The following is a 22,303-nucleotide window of genomic DNA, read 5'->3' as shown; positions in this document are numbered from 1 at the left end:
GAAGCTGAAGTCAACTCAAACCCAATTGAACTTGCCCGATCTCAAATTGATTCAAGATGTGTCAACTCGTTGGAATTCAACTTTTAAAATGCTAGAAAGGCTTGTTGTGTTGAAGGATGCTCTTATATTAACACTTTCTACTCTGCGTTCTGAATTAAACTTATCTCAGAATGAGTGGGCGATAGTAGAAGAGTTACTGCCTATATTAAAACCATTCATGGAGGTAACAGAAGAAATATCAGCAGAAAAGAATGTAACCCTTTCAAAGGTTATAGTTCTTGCGATTTTGCTACAGAACTGTTTGAATAACAAAACGCCTAAGGATAAATGTGTTGCTGCACTTGTTGCAGTTCTAAAAGCTGAGATGAATCGACGATTTTGCAAGCTGGAAAGTAACGAACTCTACGCAGAGAGTAACATTTTAGGTCCTCGATTTAAAGGTCGTTGGTTCAAGTCAAAAGAAGAATACGAAAAAGCTGTTTGTAATCTTAAAAGGAAAGTAACTCCAATTCGTCTCAACAGCGAAAATTATGAATTCGAATCACCTGCGTTTGAAACTAATTCAGCCAATCAGAGTTCGGTTTGGTGTGATTTTGACAGTGAGTTCAAGAACACGACAAAGGCTGCAAACACTACCGGTTCTGCCGAGAAAGAGATGGAAAAATACCTCGAAGAGGAATTTATACCGAGGACTGCTGACCCTTTGGTTTGGTGGGAACAAAGAAAGAAATTGTATCCGCATCTATATTCTTACAGCCTTAAGCGACTATGCCTTATGGCTACATCAGTTCCTTGCGAACGCCTATTTTCAAGTGCTGGGGAAATCATCCGAAAAAGACGGATGCTACTAAAACCTAATAAAGTGGAAAATCTAATGTTCCTTCATAGCAACATGTAGATGGATCACAGGTATAAACATAATTTTATCATATGTTATTGAAAATGTTTCCTAATAAACTTCTCTATTCTCTTTTCAGAAATCAAATAAATGCATTAAAATTACTATATTATCTGTTTGTAAACTCTTTATTATTTCTTATTATTATTATGTATAAGTGTTTTTGACATAAATTGAATAAATAATATTAATTTTCAATGACAGCATTGTATGAAATAAATTCATAACATTTTTTTTTTTGAAGCACCTTTAAGCAAGTTTAAAAAATGAACGATTGAACTAAATGAACGACCTAGTTCATTGATTTTAAACGAACGAACGAACTTATTCCTCAAATTGAACTAGGATTACCCAACACTACTTTCTTGTAATCAGGGTATCTAAGGATGACGTCCTCAGATGCCAGGATATTGCGTAGCTTTTCGAAGGCACGTCGCTGCGCTTCGGAAAATTCCACCTGGATACTCCTGGACCTGTGTCGGCTAACACTCCCGTTCTCACCCTTCAGTATGTCTGAAATGGGCCTCGTTATTGATGCGAAGTCTTTAATGAAGTAACGATAATAGCTGGCCAGGCCCTTACCTCAAATACGTTTTTGGGTTCTGGAAATTCCTTTATGGCCTTAACTTTTTCTGGGTCAGTCGCCGCGCCATTGTTGGTGACGATGAACCCCAAGAAGCTCACGCTTTTCTTAAAAAAACGCGACTTTTCTGCCGATATTCTCATGTTAGCATCGTACAGGCTCTTCAGAACCCAATCTACGTGTTTGACATGGGCATTTTCATCTTCTGAAAAGATGATGACGTCATCGACGTAAACGTAGCAGAACTTTCCGATCTGTTCTCGCAGAATATCGTCAATTGTTCTCTGGAAGATGCTTGCAGCATTCCTGAGTCCGAACGGTAATCTTCGGAACTCATACTTCCCTCCGTTCACTGAGGACGACGTCTTTTCACGGTCGCGTTCAGCGAGCGTGATTTGGTGGTAGTCAGACTTCAGATCGAGTGTCGTGAAGTACTTGGCCTTTCCAAGATTCCCCAATATCATTGAGATATTTGGCATGGGGTATCTGTCTGGTACTGTTCTTTCGTTCAGTTTGCGGAAGTCCAGTACCAAACGCATTTTTCTCCTGCCCATCTCGTCGGTGCTCTTCTTGTCTACGACCCATATTGGGTTATTGTAGGGGGACTTCGACCTCTGGATAATGCCATTTTTAAGTAGTTCCTGGATTTCGCCGTTGACGAAATCAGCTGCTCCCATGGGATATGGGTACAATTTGGCATAAATGGGCTCTTCATCAATCGTCGGGATGGTGGCTACCACCGACGTATTGTAAGGAAGAGCCTCATTAGGATTAGCAAAAGCTTTTTTCCTATTCGTGAGCATTTTTAAAAAAGCACCCTTAATTAAGGGCGGTGCGTCCGAGCAATCTACGTTGGTAAAATTGACATCGGGGCAGGTGTGAAAATCAATTTGCTCCGCTTCGGAGCCCCATTTGAGCTGTCCGGAAGCTAGGCAAAGCGACGCGCCGGCTTGCTTTAAGAGGTCTAGGCCAACGATCGCGTCGAAGGAGGTCAAAGAAGGTAGCTTTAAGGTTAAAAATGGACACAAAACATTTTTTTGTGATTGTAGTCACACCATGAATCGAATGGATTGCAAATGGGGACTCCACTGGGCGGATGCCTTTCAACCCCTTAAATGGTCGGATGAAATTTTTTGACGCGCCCGTGTCAACCAAGAGTTTCATGTCGATCCCTGCTACTCTTCGTCTGATGACGGGTAGCAGGGATTTTCCCCTAAAAAATTAACGGCATCCGAGTCGTACTCTAAGATGGCACCGTCATCGATCTTATCCGCTGCACTGGAGGCTGCGGTGGCGTAAGCCGTGTCGGAATTATCTAAGGCCGGAGCAACATGGTTGACCCTTTGCCTTTTAGGGGGGGGGGCGTGCGGCCGGACGCGGCCGGCTTGAACTTTGGGAAAGCCGGGGCGTGGGATGGTTGTACTCTGGACGATGAGGGATCCACGTCCATAGGCTCTGGTGTGCCTTCTCGGGCCGTTCTGACGCTTCGCGGAGCAGAGTGCACTTGTGCTCTGTGCTGCCTGGTAAAGTGCGGGTTCTTCCCGGCACTTCCCTGCGCGTTGGACTGTGGAGAGGCTTGTTGGCGCTCCTGCACTTTGGGGTACTGCTTGCGGTCCCTATCTTCCTGGCTTCTTGCAAACGAAGTTGCGAAGGTGTATCTCTCATGATTGGATTCCACCTCTTGCGCCAGAGCAAGCGCTGATGGCATGTCAAAATACAAAATTGCCACAGCAATGCATGCGCCGGTGTCGGTTGGCGAAGTGGAGTGGGGTAACAACAACAAAGCTCGAGAGGGCTGCAGAGCTAGTGTAGCGAATTCACATGAAAAACAAAGTGGAACGAAATGCACACAATAGAATAAAAATTGCAAAGTCAATAATCTTCGCGACAGTGTCTAAGTAAGATACTAGTGTGGAATAAAATAACCCGCACAGTCAATCAAAATTTAAAATTCAACATTTAATTTAATGCACCACGTTTACAATGTTATGGAAGTGCAGACTTTGTTATTCTAACTTCGTTAGTCGCACAAATGTTTTTTTAAATATTAAAAATTCTAAGTGCAGTTTGGATCAGGAGCTCACTTACATAATTTGTGTGTAGTTTTGTGGGTTCGGTTTCCTGTAGTTGGGTGCCAATTAATTACTTTCCAATGCTGTAAGGTGGGGGGAATCCCTCGACGCCGTCACTGGTAATTTGCCGGTTGGCCGATGATCTTCTGATGCCTTCGTCCGAAGGCGGGGGTGGTGGTTTCCACTTGAAGATTTATGTCGATTACGTTGGGAAGATGACTGTCTTCCTTTTGGCTACTGGCCTAGGGACTCAGATAGCTATGGTAGGTTAAAATGATAACGACAGATTGCCGGAGTTAGTTTTATGAGCTAGTGCTCTTTATTCATTGAATGTCCAAAACGAACTAAAACTTAAAAGCTAACAAAGAAGAGCTTCATAGCGGCCTCTGCCAATGTGCAGAGCTTTTGCCGGCTATGCATGGGCTTCCGGCCAAATGCTTGGTCAGCAATTTGACCGGAGCTGGGGTGCGGACGATCGGTCCAGTTAACTTAGTTAACTTATATACGATCTGTCGAAGAGGAGGCCACCAGCTCCAAACTGAAAAAGGGCGAGGCACATTGCTTTCGAGTGTCAAGCGAGGATGAAGAGGAGTTCATACGATGCCGAGTGGGAGGCCGTGAAATTCCTTTAATCATTGACTCGGGGTGCAAGTTTATCCTTATCAGCCACGCGGACTGGTCTCTGCTAGTGAAGAGAAAAGCCACAGTCTTTAACGTAAGAACCCATACAGAAAAGCAATTCCGAGCCTATGCCTCTAATAAATTACTTCGAGTAATGTGTAATTTCGAGGCCCCAATTTCCGTCGAGCCGGGTGCCGAAGGGATTGCTTCATTTTACGTGATTGAAAACGGAGAACAATCTCTGTTGGGCCGAGACACAGCTATCGAGTTAAAAGTCCTCCGACTGGGAAGAAACATTAACCGGATTGAAGAAATAGAGCCTTTTCCGAAATGGAAAAACATTGAAGTAAGGCTCTCTATCGATTATGACGTAAAACCCGTTCAACAACCGGTGAGACGAATCCCGGCAGCGCTCGAGGACAAAGTCATGGAAAAACTGGGGGAAGCCCTGAGTCGAGATATAATTGAACCAGTCAAGGGCCCGAGTGCTTGGATATCTTACATCGTGCTTGCGTTTAAGGAGAACGGGGACATCCGCTTATGTGTCGACATGCGACTGGCAAACAAAGCTATCCTACGGGAAAACTATCCATTACCAACTTTCGATTGCTTTATGACCAGACTCAAAGAGGCGAAATTCTTCGCACGCCTAGACCTCAAGGACGCCTATCACCAAGTGGCCCTTGATGAATCGAGCCGGGAGATAACAACGTTCATAACCCCAAGGGGACTTTTCCGCTATAAGCGTTTGATGTTTGGAGTTAATTCTGCTTCCGAAATTTTTCAACGCCTTCTGGAGCAGATGTTATCTGCGGTACCTAACGCCATGAACTTTATCGATGACGTAATCATTTTTGGCGCAACTGACCTCGAAATCGACAGCGCCGTAAAAGAAGTATGCGAGATATTCCAGGAAAATAAGGTCCTACTGAATAAAGAGAAATGCATCTGGAAGACAAGGAAACTAAAATTCCTCAGACATATTTTATCCGACAAGGGAATAGAAGTCGACCCAGAGAAAATTGACGTCATCCGATCTTTCAGAGACCCGAAGAACAAAGAGGAAACACGGAGCTTCCTCGGTTTGGTAACCTACGTCGGGAAGTTCATTCCGGACCTTGCAAGTCACACAGATCCTCTAAGAAAACTGCTGAAAACTGAAAACAAATTCACCTGGGGCGAAGCCGAGAAAAATGCTTTCAACAACCTTAAGAATCTCCTATCCAAGGTACCCAAACTATCATATTTCGATCCAAGGCATCGAACTCGGGTGATTGCGGACGCTAGCCCGGTTGCCCTTGGGGCTGTGTTATTGCAATTCAAAGTCGACAACGAACCATTAATAATTACCTTTGCTAGCAAGGCCCTGTCGGAGGTGGAGAAACGCTACTCTTAAACGGAAAAGGAGAGCCTAGCACTGGTTTGGGCAGTGGAGAAATTTTATTACTTTCTGGCAGGCCTGCACTTCGAACTCGTAACCGATCACAAACCCTTGGAAGCCATTTTCAAACCAACATCCAAGCCCCCGGCCCGCATTGAAAGGTGGCTGCTGCATATCAGATGCATATCAGATGCGTTGTCTCGTCTCTGCCAACTACCTACGGTAGAACCAATCGATCTCAGGACGGAATACAGCATCCTACGCGTCGTACAGAGCTCCATCCCAAAATCTATGACAATCTCGGAAATAGCAGAATCTTCCAAGAGGGATGAAGAGATTATGGACGCAATCAGTTGCCTGGAGAACGACTCCTGGAAGCCTGATAGTTCAGTGAGCTTCTATCCATTTCGTAACGAGCTGTCAGCGTTTGGCTCGCTCCTTTTGAGGGGAAACCGCGTAGTCGTGCCAAGATCTCTAAGAATGAAAATACTGGAGTTAGTCCACGAAGGTCATCCCGGCGAGACAGCAATGAAACGCCGCCTGCGGTCCAAAGTATGGTGGCCACAAATAGACCGAGAGGCAGAAAAGTTTGTCAAAGCTTGCAGAGATTGTTGCCTGGTATCGCAAGACATCCGGCCATCCTCTATGGATAGAAATCCTTTTCCCACTGGCCTGTGGATTTGGGTAGCGTCGGATTTGCTAGGTCCGTTACCTAACAATGAATATGTTCTAGTCTTTATTGACTATTTCTCACGATATATGGAGCATAAGTTTCTTAAAACCATATCTTCAACGATCCTGATAGAGGCAATGAAAGAAATCTTTTGTAGACTGGGATATCCTGAGTACCTACGAACTGATAATGGACGCCAGTATGTTAGCGAGGAGTTTTCTAACTACTGCAAAGCGTGCGGCATTGAAAAGGTTAGGACCCCACCGTATTGGCCGCAAGCAAACGGGGAAGTTGAGAACATGAACAGAGCCCTTGTGAAACGTCTAAAAATAGCATACGCAAATGGGAAAAACTACAAAGAGGAAATCCAAAAGTTTATTTTGATGTACAATGTAACCCCACATGGAACAACAGGGTCAGCGCCCACAAAGCTAATGTTCAGCAGAGTCATCCGTGACAAAATACCAGGCATTGGGGATATCTACGAGAAAACCTTAGACTCTGGGGAAAGAGATAAAGACATTATTGAAAAATATAAGGGAAAGCAGGCAGCCGACAAAAAAAGAGGGGCAAAGGAAGTCGATATAGAAGTGGGTGACAAGGTACTTTTGAAAAACGTAGTGTTCCCAAACAAACTTACATCAAACTTCGACAAGACGGAATTTACGGTGTTAGAACGACACAATAACATTGTGGTGATCGAAGGGGGTGGTAGAAAACTAACAAGAAATGCCTCACATCTTAAGAAAGTCCCGGCTAGCCAGACGTATCCAGCCTCCTGCCCAACGCCGCAATCAGATGCCAGCCTACCGGAATCAACACCAACTTCGGAGGTCGCAGTACTTCAGCCCACAGAAGGAGGCCTCGGGATCCAGCCACCCCTGCCGCCATTAAAGCTAAAACTCGTCAATAAAGGAGGGATGTGGCGACCGGCATTGCCAACAACCAAGCATCGAGAGAGCAGCGACGGGAGAGGCGCTAACGATCGCCCAGCGTCTGAGTGAGAGAAGGGATTATTCTGGTGCGAACTGCCAAGCGGCGTGGGTGTGCGAGTATCATTGATCCAAATAAACGAACTCAATACAAGCTATAAATCCTAACATGTATTACTGTGATTAAGCGGGTCATTACATATCCCAAAGAGTGTAGCGATAGAAGCAGAAAGGTCCTGCGGCGAGACCACGGACTTCAAAGAGCGAATCCTTCGAGTCATCTGTCATTTCGTGAACCTCAGCCATGCCTCATTGTGTCAGCACTTTTGATGCTGATGCTGGACTATCAGTTGTGCAGTTTGCTTGCTCAGCAACGGCCACGTACGCTTTCCAAGTACCTCCTGAAGAACGCTTGCGCCGGCTGAGTCGGTTTGCGGTGCACGCTCCTATTTAATACCTGCTGCTTTTTATCGGCCGTGCTTTCAGCACTGTGCAAGCATTTTGCCACCCCGGACTCTCGCTTACCGGCTTCTTCTAAGGTGTTTATCCACTCACCGATGCTGGATGCTAGCTTGACCTTGGTGTCCATAATGATATATCGGACCTTTCCATCATTAACAACAATGGACTTCGCCCTAATCATGCTTGTCAGCGGTAGCACCTGGGGCAGCAAACATAACCCAAGCAGAAAATTATGGTTCCGTGCGATCTAAACGAGAAACTGCAAAGTGTTGTTACTTTTATATATTTGGTGAAACGAATCGATTAGGGCTTAAGAGTGGGCTTGGGAAATTTTTTTTTCTAAGTCCATAGAAATTTGTAGAGCTAAAAAAAGCTAAAAAAAAAAAAAAGCGTTACCTGTTAGATACTTTTAAACGAATTTAGTATACCCTTTTACTTTACGAGTAACGGGTATAAAAAGAATAAATGAACAACGTATTTATTTATGAAAATCTAAAACTAAAACTACCTATGCTGTCCCTAACTTTAATCGTCGCTTGTGGTGCCCGTGTTTGCAAAGGATCGACGTCGGCTTCGCTGTTTCCAATAGACCACGATGAACTTCAGTGTTCTTGGAATCACAAGCGCTAAGCGAAATTGTACAGACGCTGAGCTTGCATATTGGGGTTCGTGGTTCTAATTTTTGACATTATATCGTAGTCGATCTTTGCATGGACGGATCCTTAGTTGTAAACATTCCACACGCCTTTTCCATCGGCAGCCCACTCGTCAGCATAAAAACGTTTACCAGCCCAAATTAATTAAGCTAAAGATAAACGCCATAGTTATAAGAATAATACATAAATAAAAACATAATAAAATCAATTTCACATTGGGGATTCAACTACGATGATCCTTCCAATAAAACTCCGCTTTAATAGATGAAAATAAAAAGTGTTTCCTTAAAAACGTAATTCATATACATATTACAAAATTCGTGCGATATTAGAAACCTACAACATCTTCATCGTATTTACGCATCTTCTGAATTATCTTATTGTTAATAACCTCCTTTACATTGTTGGACCACAAAAAATCGTAATGGTTCCAGTCTCCAAATGGAATGCGGTATAGTTGGGCGCATGGTAGGAGTGAGGCCAGATACTTCACATCCCCAACAGCAGACATGTAGTCATTTTCGCTGTAGTACATATCCACGCAGCTCTTAATGTATTGGACGTTGTAAGATGGAGGCGTTGGTTGCTGGTAAATGATTTCGTTTAGCTCCCGTCCATGATCATACTGTCGAAAGTCGCCTGACCTGTAAAGCTGGAGGTAGTGGATTACTTGGCTGGAAGATGCCCCTGCTGGGTGTGTTGCACAAACGTCCGGCAACAGAGTCTACAGGGTGTCAAGACTATATAACAAAGTACGATCATTTAAGATCCAGATGGCCACTAACCTGGTTTAAGTGTCGTGTTCCCCACCCTCCGATGAAGTCCAGCAGTCCAGAGCACAGAAAGTTAAACATGGAGCTACTGGCACAGATGTGCTCACATATCAGCTTCTGTAAATTAGTAATAGGTAGCAGCTCCATACTGCTTAATACCCAGCTAAGAAAGGACGGCGTTCCCAGAAAAATGCCACCCAGCTTGGACAGAATAAAAGAGTGGTAACGCATGTAAGCTATGGGCGCCAATAGGTGCACGGAACGCAACTTTTCGTTATACAAAGGCAGAGAAGACATAAGTACGAAGAACGCCGTGGTACCCTGCGAGTGTGCAACAAAATGCAAAGAGCTGGACTGACTCTTCGCCAGCGCATAGTCCAGCATGGCTGCGAGGTCATAGACACCTATCTCGTGCCAGCTGAAACGCCAGAAGTCGGACGAGTCCGGATGGATATGCTTGTGCTGCCTTGAGTACGTGTTGCCACGTGCGTTGCCCAGCCAGACATCGTAGCCGGCGTCTGCAAGCATGTAGGCCAGAGACGCCTCTGGTCCATTTATAATCCAATCATCGGAAGCACTCAGTATGCCATGTTGCAAAAACACTACAGCCCTTCGCCCTGCTCTGTTCAGATGACTTCGGTTTGGGGATGATGGGATGCGGTAAATAGTAAGGATGTAGTCATCATAGGTGATTACTGTATGCTCTTCCACTGGGTAATTGTGGTTGGAAATTGATGTAGCCTATTAATGATTTAAAAAAGTGATTGGTTATAAGGTCTCAGCTGCAATTCTGAAGCTACCTGTTCAGTCACAGGAAGTACCCAGTGGAAATTTAAACATTTTTGGCGTAAAAATGGCCGTGGATAGAAAGTTTTTGGTATATCAATATATATTGGAAAACAAGTGATTAAATGAAAAATAAATCAACACATTTTTTTCGGAGTTTATGAGTAAGCCTAAAAGTAGGCGTGGTAACATAAAGAATCAACTCTGCGTCTATGTCTCAGAAACTTTACTTTTACTTTAATTTAACTTTCTAGCTTTTATATTTCCTGAGATCGAGGTGTTCATACGGACATGAGCAGATTGACTTGGCTAGTAATATATACACTTTACGGGAGACTGTTCACTTTTACAATAGTTTCACTTTACAATACAATATCTTTCGATCAACTACCGGCTCAAAAAGAGAAGAAACACACATCTCTAAAAAACTGGCGTGTATTCCTTTTTCACGTTTTTTCGTTTCTTCGTGTAAATTGAATACCAGTTGATTTCGCTTTTACGTTTTCACCCTATAAATAAATAAAACATTTTTGGTGGTCCATGAGGAGAAACAAATAATTGATATCGACGTATTGAACACAAACCAGCGTTCTGAACATTCGGCTTTTATAGCGTTATCAGCCACGCACAGAAAGCTATGACTAACGGAACCACACATATCGGATCTACAAACAACGGACACAAGGAATTACTAATTTATAATACTAAAAAGGCATTAAATTTCCCACATATCAGCACCTTCAAGGATTGGAGCTAACTGATCCAAACTTTACCCGCTGTGGACGAATCTACGTCCCCGTGGGTGTGGATTTCATTCCAAAGATAATGCTTTCAAATATTCGAAGAGGCACTCAGGAAGATAGGTTGGATTGTGTTCGGACCAGTGACTAGATCGAGGGTAGATACATTCCCCGTGCGCTGTAATCTCATGACGCCAGACTAGATGGTGCACAAGTTTCCCGAACTAGATCACGTGCCCAAAGAGCGCCAACTAACTCCTGAGGGAAAATGGTGTGAAAAACATGTTATGGACACCCATGTTCGTCAACCAATACACCATCACACGGTCCGCCTGCCGTTCAAAACTGTTTATGATCCTTCTCAAGTTCTCGGACTATCTAGACTGATCGCCTTAAATTTCCACGCCTTGGAACAAAACTTTAGCAGCAAACAGAAGTAAGTCAGCAGTTTGCAAGTGCAATCGGGGAGTATTTAAACTACACCAGGTACAGTAAATCGTTTCTAGTGAAGACAGCCGAGACAGCGGAGAAGACTCGAAGCTGGCAGTACGAGCAACCAAGATAAGTCCCTTAACACTCGATTTCTGGACGGACAACGGATCCTACGACGATGGTGTTCATACTGGCTCTCACACCTACTAGCACGTCCCAAATGGAGACAGAAAGAAACCAATTTAAAGGTCGGTGACATCGTGATTGTCAGATTTGTCAGGGTACCACCACAGAGTGGAGACGCATACCTAAGTTGCATCCTGGTATTGATAGCATGGTTCGGGTAGCGACCGTTTAAACTATCCAAAATATGTCGTTTACCCATCCCAAGCTATTCTGAAGTTGCTAAGAACAAAGAAAATAATCAACACACACGATGATATCAAATACCCAATAGTAAACACTTACTTCTTGTCAGGTACCGTCAGAAAGGATGGCTTCTTACTGCACCAAGTTTTGGAGGGCGGCATGTACGGACGATTATTCACTTATACGATCGATTATCTATCGAAGAGAAGAACATACCTCTAAATAACTTGTCGCGCGCATATTCGTTTTTTCTTCACATTAATTTATTTTTGCATTTAAGTTTTCGCCCCATGAATAAATCAAGCAGTATATTTTGTTCAGAAATGCATCAGCAAGTCCTCAGAGCTTAATTTATAGATCAACTTTTAGTCGGAAACGCTTCCACATATTCCACTTTTCAACGACCCTAAAATACCCTTTTACTCTACGAGTAACGGATATAAAAATATCAATACAATTTTAACAAGAGAGAATTCTATAGTCGACTTCCCCGACTGTCAAATACCCGATACTCAGCTAGTAGAATTTCATAATTTTTCTGGGATATCGATAGACATTAGTTAATAAAATTAGAAAAAAATAAAAAAAATTTTCAAAAGTGAAGCAAAAAGTTTTTTGGCAAATCGACAGAAATTTACAAGACTAACAAATATATGAAAAAATATCAGAACATTTTGCAAAAGTGTGGGAGTGACAGTTATGGGCGGTTTGTAGGCGTGCAACATGAATCAACAAACTTGCGCTGAGTCTATGTCACTACAATATGTATGCCTAATCTCGACGTTCATATGGACGGACACACGGACACACTAGAATAAGAAGATGCGTAACGCCATACGATTTTTTTGCAAACGATTTTTTTGGCGTGGCTCTAGAGGTGGCTCCAGGCTATCTCGAGTTTTTGCTTAAGAGCGAGAGAGCGTAGAGCTCTACAGCGAACAGCTCTTTTCTACGCATAGAATGACCACAGACAACTGTATGTGCGCACACGTATGCTCATGCATTGCAAATTTGACAAAATATGCCCTTCACCTCAGAAGTTGGACTTTAATTCTAGATTATTTTTGGATTGCCTTAACGTTATAATTATTTAAATATAGCTTAGAAGTAGCTATACCCGAATCTATGTACATAATATACCAAAACAAATTTGAAAAATTACTTATGTTAGAATATATGTCTTCATATATCAGCTTGCGACGTGTGAAAAATTAATAAGGCAATGATTGTTCGTTCGTGCCTCTTTTTCAATAAACAGTTTTCATACTTTTATTTATTTTATACCTTTTTATTACTTAATATAATAGTCCGAGGACATCGGGAAACTAAAGGCATCATCTTATATTTTTGTTATATTTGTAATATATACATTAAAGTTTTTGAAAAATACTTAAAAATAATAAAAAACAAAACAATAAACAAAAACAAACAAAAAATGTATTGTTGAGCAATGCATTAAGTGCACAAATGAAAGTAGTGCTTTCTCATTATAATTTTATGTAAATAATGAATGTTATACAGAAACGTAATTATGCCTTCCTCATAATTTACTTATACAAAAGATCGACCGCGGTGGTCCGCCGTATCGATTCCTCGTTAAATAAACAAACATTTCCCGATATTGCGCATAAACTCAAGACGTAACCAAAACCCAGCCACTAGGCAGGCACATAGCCACGTAGTACATAAGAATTCATTTTGCATATGTATGCACATAAGCATAATCAATAAGCGCTCTCACGCAGATCAAGTAAAGAGCCCACTGACCCAGTACCTCTAAATTTTTATCACACCAATTGTTTCAGTCTTAAGCAGCGACATTCAATCAATAAAAACGCAAAGCGGATTTATTTCGGCATTGATCTTATTTATTCCACTCAGAACAAAATCTATTTTACTATATATATTACACATAATTAATTATCAACATAAATATAAATGTGTATGTAAACGGTAGCTAATTCGAGCGGCGATTTTAACAAATGAATTTAAAAATCTTTAAAATTATAATAGTCATATTGCTACGAAATTGGCCAAAACTCCAAATATGTAAATTCGTTTCTTCGATCAGAATTGATTTCGGCCCGAAAATCGCCTTTTAGCACACGTACGCACACAAATACACATTCTCGTCTATTGTTTGACTCACACAAGCAAGCAAATTCTATTTTTAGATTTCTTACGCTCTCAGCGTAAGCGAGCGAACAGAGAGCAATTTTGGCCAACCAATGTATGGCCGTTACGCATCTTGTTATTCTAGTGTCTTTGGACAGACAGACGGACAGGGCCAGATTGGCTCTGCTATTGATCCTAATAAATAATAATATACTATATACTTTTTATGGTTGGAAACCTTTCATTCTACCTGTTACATACTTTTCAACGAATCTAGTATACTCTTTTACTCTACATGTAGCGGGTATAAAAATACATACATACATAGGTGCGTGGAGGTTTTTGGCGGTTTGTGAGCATTGGAATTAGCTCTGTAATAATTGTTATAGGTCCCTCGCTAAAAAAGAACCAATGCCTTAATATGCAAAATGGCAAATGTTGACAAATAGGATTGCCGGTTCACGCATCCGCCAGCAATTCCTAATTTGCTAGCTGTGCAACAATATCTTCCTTATCTAAGCACTCCTCCCTAGTACGCTTGCACCTACACCTTTGGCTTAGCGTTCTGCTGTTCGCTCAGCAATTAAGTTGCATTATGTGCATTACAATTGGCTTTAGTTACCTACGCATCGATTCAGAATCTCGCTCGCTATAGCCAATAGTATCGTTTGAAATCACTAAATACAGTTCGCCTTTTCATTGCTCAAAATATCTAATAAAAAGCTTATAGCTCAACAAGAATAAAAAGGGAAATTGAAGAATTGGAACAGATAGATAGATTGGCACACACAGTATCTCAAGCTAAAGGAAGCGAAGATTTGTTACTCAGGGATTCAAATCAGGAAGCTTATATTGTGTAAGTCAAGACTTTTCGTGTCGGTAGACAAGTCGGTACTAATTTAATCGCCGCCGTGAGACGGCAAAACATCGAAAATTGGGTTCTACAGCAGGTACAAAATATTGCTGACCGTAGATACTTAATTTCGACCTTCGAGCACAGACAAGATATACTTAGGAACGCTCATAAGAAAGAGTGTGATAGTGAGTTTCACTGAATTTGTGTTAACCCTAATGCGTCTGGGCATACTGCTTTTGCTTTTGTAACTTACCACCAAAAAGGTAGCTTTCAAAAAGTTGGAGGACACACTTCGGTGAGATAAGTTAAGTAGTTGCTAATGGGCGAGGTTAGACTTAGCTTCGTTCAAAAATATGGGCATGGCAAAAATTGTTGGCAAATCGATAGAAATTTACAAGACTAATAAAACTGTGAAAAATATCAACACAAGTGTGGGCGTGGCAGTTTTGTGCGGCTTGTTTACGTAAGAGTGGGCGTGGCAACATGGGTCTTCGTCTGTAAAATCTGTATGCTGAATCTCAACCTTCTAGCTTTTATAGTTCATTTGATCTGGACGTTCATACGGACAAACGGAAAGGGGGAGGCAATTAGATCATTTATAAATCAGTTAATTAATGTAAATTTGAAAAAAGGTTTATAGGGGAAAATAATTCTATAAAATGAAAAATTCAAACAAATTAAATAGGGGTTTCTAGTAAACACAAAAAGTATGTCTTCGTTTGGCACGGATAATACAAATGAAATAAATTCCAAAAGGTTAGAGTTTGTTTATTGCATCTGTTCTAATTAATGATATAATTTAAATACAATGGAGCTGGTTATGCGGAGAGGGGGGGTTGTCACTACCTTTCAAAAAAGCTTAGGAAAAGCCGAATACTTAAAGACTTCCCTGTAATTGCTTTCATCCTGTTTGTTACCTTTTCAATGAAGAAAGGAATTTTAAAGCAATTCGTCTATTGATGTCTATCGGATTGCCCTTTTGACAATGTCTGGATAACGGGCAAATGATTAAAATATTAAATAAATATTAAAATATTCTGGGAATTGGAGCATGTAATATAACCAACATGCCTAAAACTAAAACTCCACCAGCTCTTGCAGCTGATCAGCTGTGTAGTCCTGTTTATCACTTGCCAAAGGTTGGGGGGGGTTCCCTTTAGGCAACCTACCGCAACGTACAGCTGTGGAGACTCCTCTAATAGCTAAAAGCATTTATAACGTGGAAATTAGATGAGTTTTATTTGTCAATCGCACGAAATATTTATAATTATATTTAAAGATGGGTTAAAACATTTCTGTAACCCGAGAACGCCACTCAGAAATAATCTGGCATGTCACTGGTTTCAAAAATTCGTAGACCTTGTAATAACCACTAATTTCTTTAGGATCATAAATTAAAACTACGCCGTAGTGGTACTTTTATTTGTTAACTCAGGAATTGAAAATATTAATTTCTATAAGTTTAAATCACACTGAGAAACATTAAGCATGGGTACTGCTTACTTTCTATACAATTCCACTTTTTTAACGACCTGAGCAGTGTTCAATCTTACCGTAGCTTTGTGCCCATCCACCAAACCGATTTTTCTACTCAGTAGCAACAGCACCAAATTCAGCAGCATAACAGATCCGCGGGTCGGGCTGTTATTCACCATTTCTTTACTGGTCAAAATATTTGTGTCTGCACAAAAATTTTTGTCCAACATCGGCGTTGAACTACAGCGAACTGCAAACTATAATTTCCCTGTTGGCTTCTTTGTTGATAATATGAGGCAAAGTTGAAACTGATCAGTCAAATGTACATATGTATGTACACAAATATGTTGCCATTAGATTTTAGCGATAGCGATTCGACAGAAATGTCTGGGTCCGTCCATTCTAGTTATATTATACATTTTATTGGACATTGCTCTTAATCTCTTTCATGCTGATAACTTAAAATTCTCTCCGTCCTAGTATTGGGTATAGGCACTGAGACTTAATCAGCAACCGTTGGACTTCGTTCAGAAGTAATAGTTCTGGCGAAACTCATTATTCTATACAAAAGAAATAGAAATAAGAGTTCCGAATTGAAAGGGTTATGGTAAATTAAGAATTTAAGAATGAGGTAGGACAACTAGCACTTACGGGGTTGACCGTGCATGAAACTTTTGAAATTATAGTATAAAGCTGTTGTTTGTTGAAGAGTATTTAAAATCGGTTCTTCATTGTCGATTAATATAAGGTGGTAGCCTTATCAAAGGTCCACACAATGGCCCTAACTGCTGAATTTTAACTGAATTTCGTTCTCTTAAAAAACATTATTTTTTAAAGAAATATAAGAAATGGAAATGAATGAAATTTTAAACAAGTCTTTGGTGCTGCGGAGAAATATTTAGCAAACCTTCAAGAAAATTTGTTTTTAGAATATATACAACATTATGATAATTTTGAATAAGATAATACAAGAATATCAGCTTTCTTAACGTTCTCATTCGTTTTAATAAGAAGAAACGTACTTGCATTCGTTATGAATGAATGTGCGTTTTCCGTAGTCTAATTAAAAAGTTTTCCACAGGAAGGAATTTTATTACACAATTTTGAAGACATTGACATTTTGAAGACATTCAAGGATATTAATAGTATATAGTTTTCGTAAACATTACGCAAGAGTGTTTATTAATACTTTATAGAATCAATTATCCGAAAAAACTTATATTCAATGCTTATGAGTATATTCTAGCTTAACAGCACAAAGAGTTCCCAAAGAATGTAACAAACAATGCATCGGTTTATTAAATAATTTAGTATACCCGTTACTCGTGAAGTTGAAAAGTATACTTGATTCGCTGAAAAGTATGTAACTGGTAGAAGCAAAACATAGGCAATCTTTAGAAAAAAAATAATTTTAGTTCAAACGTCAACACCATTTTTGTAGCCGTAGGCCGCTTAGGCGTCAGAGTGGGAGTGGCATAAAGTTTTTTGGCAAATCGATAAAAATTTACATGACCTTAATTATGAAAAAATATCCAAAAAGTTTTCAAAAATGTGGGGTTGACAGTATTGTGGGCGTGGCAAGTCGATAGAAATTTAAAAGACTTATAAACCTAATCACCATGGCTATTTATCCTGATCAAGAATATATATAAACGCTTCCGTCTATCCGACTGCTCAATTTCAAGAACTATAAACGCTAGAAGGTTAAGATTAAGCATACAGATTCAAGAGACAAAGACGCATCGTCCCACAAACCACCGAAAACTGCTACGCGCACGCTTTTGAAAAATTTCTGGATATTTTTTCATAAGTTTATTAATTATGTAAATTTCTATCGATTTGACAAAAAACTTTTTGCAACCCCCACTTCAACGCCCTAAAACCGCACAAAACTGCCACGCCCACCCTATTAAAATTTTTTTAGATTTTTTTTCCTTGTGTTGTTTTTCTTGCCAATTTCTATTGTTTACACCTACACCTAAAAAACAGTAACGCCCACACTTTTGAACAATTTTAAATTTTTTGCTCATTTTATTAGCATATATCTAATACATATATCTACCGATATCCCAGAAAAATTATAAAATTTCGCGAGAGCATTTTCAATAGTTTCTAATCTATTATATGTTGGATCTAGATAATATCTAGCAATACCCCAAATCCAGAGCGTCGAGATGGTATGCTCAGCACTGGATCGCGGCCAACGATAGTATTAATAAAAGAGACCTAACGAGGCCGGGCTGCTTGTTTAATGATTTATACAGGTTTACGAACTTAATGCAGTTAATAATTACTGCTTGTTCAATGGTCACCAGGCAACAAATAACTCTGGATCGCCATCAGTGCTAACGGAAGTTGCCGCTTATTTGATGATTATGCTGACGTCATCCACGGGCATACCTGTGTGCAAAGGTAGCTGGGCTAAGTGTGACCGCTCGCAGAAGGTATGGTACGTGGTTTCACTGCATTCGGTGACCGCAACAGTGTCCTCCTCGCGTTCTACCAGCGTCTTCTCGACAAGGCATAAGACGGTTTGTTCGTGCGATTCCGGTAAGCGCTGACGTCCCACCAAATTTATAATTTTGTGATTGCCCGACCAAGCAGAAGGCAGAGTTTCTGATTATAATAGCTTTATAATAATAATTGACGGCGGATTTCTCCGTCGTCTTGCCTTCTTGTTCTCGACAGCTGACCAACTGCCGGCTCAAATGGGCTTAGAATGTTATGGGGGCAGGGTGCATCAACCACTATGTTATGCCAATGCTCTTCCTGGGACCACCTTTGCCGACCTCTGACATCACTGTCCCTTCCAACCACCCCAAGTCCTCGTTTGTCCTGCTCCGAGTATCAATCTCTACTTGCAGTGATCGACCTTCCTTCTATGTCCTGCGAGTATCTCACTGCTCGACACCTTCTCACTGTCTGTTTGCACTAACCGTCTCTTTCTCCGTGCGTCCTATCTTCCCGTTAGTTCACGGTGCGTCCTCTTTGTGCTTGTCCAAAGTCCGCACCGTCACCGTTCGACATCTGTGCCCTTGGCTGGCTCGCACCCTTCTACAGCATCCTTCCGTTGCACCTTCCTGAACTCAGCGAGCGGCGTTGCCAACTTCATTTTGCTATCGGTATTCCAGTGCTGCCGTGTTGTGACAATTGCTGCCCATAGTGTAACCGCATGTTGAAAATCCAGTATTATTTCCCTTTCGATCTTATTCTCAATCAATCGCCGCATCGCAGCGCCCCCAACCCAATTTTCTTCGCTCGCGGCTTCGGTGTAGCAGCCAAATGGTCTCCCTGAATCTTTTGTTGGCAATAAACCACTTCAAGGCCCTGCCCTTCAAAAGATCCGGCATCGCCCTTGGGATCTGGTTGGTGTCCAGTCCATACGTCATTGCTGACCATTCCACCTGTTCCAGGAATTCCAACGGCTTTTCGTTCCCGTCAGACAGGAACCGTCCTTTAACGCTAACAACTAAATCGTTTTTTTTTCATGCTTTAATTGTATATTTGTTTGTACGTTTTTGAAATTATAGCCTAGAATTCGACTTCAATAGTTGATCCTTTATCATCCTGATCTTCAAGAAATCTACGGCATCATAGAACACCTAAGAACTCCAAACTCCTCGCAATCTGAGATGGTCTATATAAATTTGCGCATATGCGATTGGAGTAGATTAGGGCACCAGACAACACCAAAAAATGTAAGTGGACTAGTGGCACTAGACTGGCCCTTATAAATATATTTCAATACGCCGGGCAGAATTCATTTCTACTAGGGCTCAAAACAAACTACAAAAATTTAGTGCCGATCGGATAATGTTTAATGGCCGCCAAATCGCCCCAAAGTTATAAAAATGGTTTATATGGAAAAATTACTCATACGTAAACTTTTTTTCGTCTAACTTCTTTAATTAATTTGTTAATTTGTTATATTTAGTATAACTGATTATAGCCAGAATAAGTTACAAGCACCTAAAAAAGATAAACGCCAATAAAGTGTGTTAATTTAAATATTGCTAATGTATTTCTGTATATTTACAAACACATTTTTCTGAACTCAGTTTTATAAAGTGTGTTAATTTAATTATTTCTAATGTATTTCGGTACATTTACAAACACATTTTTCTGAACTCAGTTTTATACCTATAAGGTATTGTATCTTATTTACAATGTGATCCATATGTTTTGCGATATCTCTCAACGAATTGAATTTTTCCTCCTTTCCTTATTTTTTGCCAAAATTCAATTGTAGTCCTTCATAAATTCTATGCCGCGCTCAGCAGTATCATTGACAACAAACCAGCACAAAAATTAAATGACTCGATATAATCGTAATTTTCTGTCCAGGTTAGTGGATCATGTTTTAGGGAACTGGTGGATAGCCCGAATGCATCGAAAAAGTAACTGCTTTTGTAACATATGAAGTCCTCTGATTTTAATTGGTTAATCTTATTTCTTTTTTCAGCAACTGCCACTGTAGGATCGAAAAATGCTAAGGCAGCTTTTTTCGAGTATAAATACCACAAATTACTTTTGATTTTGGAGATTATTTTTTCAGACACCGCAATATCAATGTCTCCGTACATAAGGGCATATTTCACAAATTGCAAGTCCAAGTTGATTGGATGCACCTTTTGCATTTGTGCATTCATACCATACTTTTATGTACAAAAGTATAATAAATAAGCAAATATCTCGCAGTGCATTCATCTCTTGCTTACTCAACTTAAATTGCCCGCGGAATACAAATATTTTAAGCAATTCAGCTTTACCCATAAACCTGGCGTTGGACGTTGAACTGCAACATCGAAAAGTGTAGTTTTATCCAAGAAAAATGATTTTAGCTTTAGTTGCAAATGACAAAACTGTTTAAGAGAAAGCTCCTGTTCCTGTGTTATAGTTTTGTGAATTACAGAATCATCCAATCCAGAAGTGTAAAGCTTTTGGTTTATCTTGGACAAAGCTGCTGCGAAACGGTTGAACCAAAGACACTAGAATAACAAGATGCGTAACGGCCATACAAATTTTTGGCACGCGATTTTTTGGCCGTGGCTCTAGAGGTGGCTCCAGGCTCTCTTGAGTTTTTGTTCGAGAGAGAAAGAGCGGAGAGCGCTACAGCAAACAGCTCTTTTCTACGCATACAGTGATAGCATACAACTGTATGTGTGCATACGTGTGCTCATGCATTGTAAGTTTGACAAAATATGCCCTTCACCTTAGAAGTTCGTTGACTTTAAATCTATATTATTTTTGATTAATTGGCTCCATGCGAAAAATTCTTGTTTTGTCTTGCCTTAACGTTATTATTATTTAAATAAAGCTTAGAAATAGTAATAGCCGAATCTATGTACATCACAAAATAAATTTCGAAAATGACTTTATATTAGAATACTTGTCATTAGGGTATTCAGCTTGCGGCGTGAGAAAAATTAATATGGCAATGATTGTTGAGTGCTTGTGTCCGCACTTCGTGCCTGACGATATGACTTTTGCAACGAACTGTTTTCATATTTTTATTTATTTTATTAATTTTTAGTTTCTACTACGTATTATTATTTTTTATGAATTATTATTATGAAATATTATTTTTATTATTTATGAATAAAATTATTATTTTTTTATGAAATTAAAAAATAATTATTATTTTTATGAAATATTTATTTCATATTTATTTATTTATAATATAAATAAAATAAAATATAAATATGTAAACGGTAGCTAATTCGAGCGGCGATTTTAACAAACGAATTTAAAAAATTTTAAAATTATAATAGTCAGGGAATTTTTATTTTATTTCATCATATTGCTACGAAATTGGCCACAACTCCAAATATGTAAATTCGTTTCTTCGATCAGAATTGATTTCGGCCCGAAAATCGTCTTCTAGCACAACACGCAACATACTCACACAAGCAAGCAAATTCTATTATTAGATTTCTTACGCTCTCAGCGTGAGCGAGCGGAAAGAGAGCAAATTTGGCCTTCACCAAAAAAGTGGCTGCATAGTGCCAAACGAATGTATGGCCGTTACGCATCTTGTTATTCTAGTGTCTTTGGTTGAACCAAAGACACTAGAATAACAAGATGCGTAACGGCCATACATTGGTTTGCCACTATGCAGCCACTTTTTTGGCGAAGGCCAAAATTGCTCTCTTTCCGCTCGATGACGCTGAGAGCGTAAGAAATCTAAAAATAGAATTTGCTTGCTTGTGTGAGTAAGACAAAGGCCAATTTCGTAGCAGTATTATGATATAAAATAATAATTAATATAGATAAAAAAAAAATTAAACTGAAAGCTAAATAAATTTAAAACATAAATTTTCCAAAAAGAAGACATTACATTAAGAAATAAATATTTCATAAAAATAATAATTAGTAGAAAATAAAAATGAATAAAATAAATAAAAATATGAAAACTGTTTATTGCAAAAGTCATATCTGGAGGCACGAAGTGCGGACACAAGCACTCAACAATCACTGC

General features: G+C 40.0%; 3 protein-coding genes and 1 long non-coding RNA gene across 6 annotated transcripts; 2 read left to right on the top strand and 2 right to left on the bottom strand.

Moving 5' to 3' along the window:
- Positions 1 to 5,846: 5,846 nt before the first annotated feature.
- On the top strand, positions 5,847 to 7,232 carry LOC123327131 (uncharacterized protein K02A2.6-like). The gene has a single exon (XM_044922629.1). It carries the CDS (start codon positions 5,847 to 5,849, stop codon positions 7,230 to 7,232), a length of 1,386 nt encoding a protein of 461 aa, XP_044778564.1.
- Positions 7,233 to 8,482: 1,250 nt separating this feature from the next.
- On the bottom strand, positions 8,483 to 16,217 carry LOC6733125 (lipase 3). Of its 3 annotated transcripts, none has more exons than XM_016180529.3 (3): positions 15,903 to 16,217; positions 9,064 to 9,792; positions 8,483 to 8,930 (listed from the first exon to the last, which is right to left on the bottom strand). In XM_016180529.3, the coding sequence occupies exons 1-3, from the start codon at positions 16,053 to 16,055 to the stop codon at positions 8,607 to 8,609; spliced, it is 1,206 nt and encodes a 401-aa protein (XP_016025839.1). In that variant the 5' UTR covers positions 16,056 to 16,217; the 3' UTR covers positions 8,483 to 8,606. The 3 variants fall into 3 exon arrangements, with proteins under 3 accessions (XP_016025839.1, XP_016025837.1, XP_016025838.1); XM_016180527.3 differs by having other exon boundaries at positions 8,483 to 8,922; XM_016180528.3 differs by having other exon boundaries at positions 8,483 to 9,002; positions 15,903 to 16,207.
- LOC120284706 lies at positions 10,653 to 11,573 on the top strand. The gene is made up of 3 exons (XM_039293110.2): positions 10,653 to 11,013; positions 11,084 to 11,257; positions 11,488 to 11,573. Exons 1-2 carry the CDS (start codon positions 10,781 to 10,783, stop codon positions 11,217 to 11,219), a joined length of 369 nt encoding a protein of 122 aa, XP_039149044.1. The 5' UTR covers positions 10,653 to 10,780; the 3' UTR covers positions 11,220 to 11,257; positions 11,488 to 11,573.
- On the bottom strand, positions 10,869 to 11,569 carry LOC123327318. The gene is made up of 2 exons (XR_006541977.1): positions 11,478 to 11,569; positions 10,869 to 11,414 (listed from the first exon to the last, which is right to left on the bottom strand). It is a non-coding gene; the product is annotated as an uncharacterized LOC123327318 (long non-coding RNA).
- Positions 16,218 to 22,303: the final 6,086 nt, after the last annotated feature.

This window comes from Drosophila simulans, chromosome 2L, assembly GCF_016746395.2.
Source record: "Drosophila simulans strain w501 chromosome 2L, Prin_Dsim_3.1, whole genome shotgun sequence".
NCBI classification, from domain to species: domain Eukaryota; kingdom Metazoa; phylum Arthropoda; class Insecta; order Diptera; family Drosophilidae; genus Drosophila; species Drosophila simulans.
The sequence above is the reverse complement of the archived record's forward strand: the minus strand, read 5'-3'. Positions and strand labels throughout refer to the sequence as shown.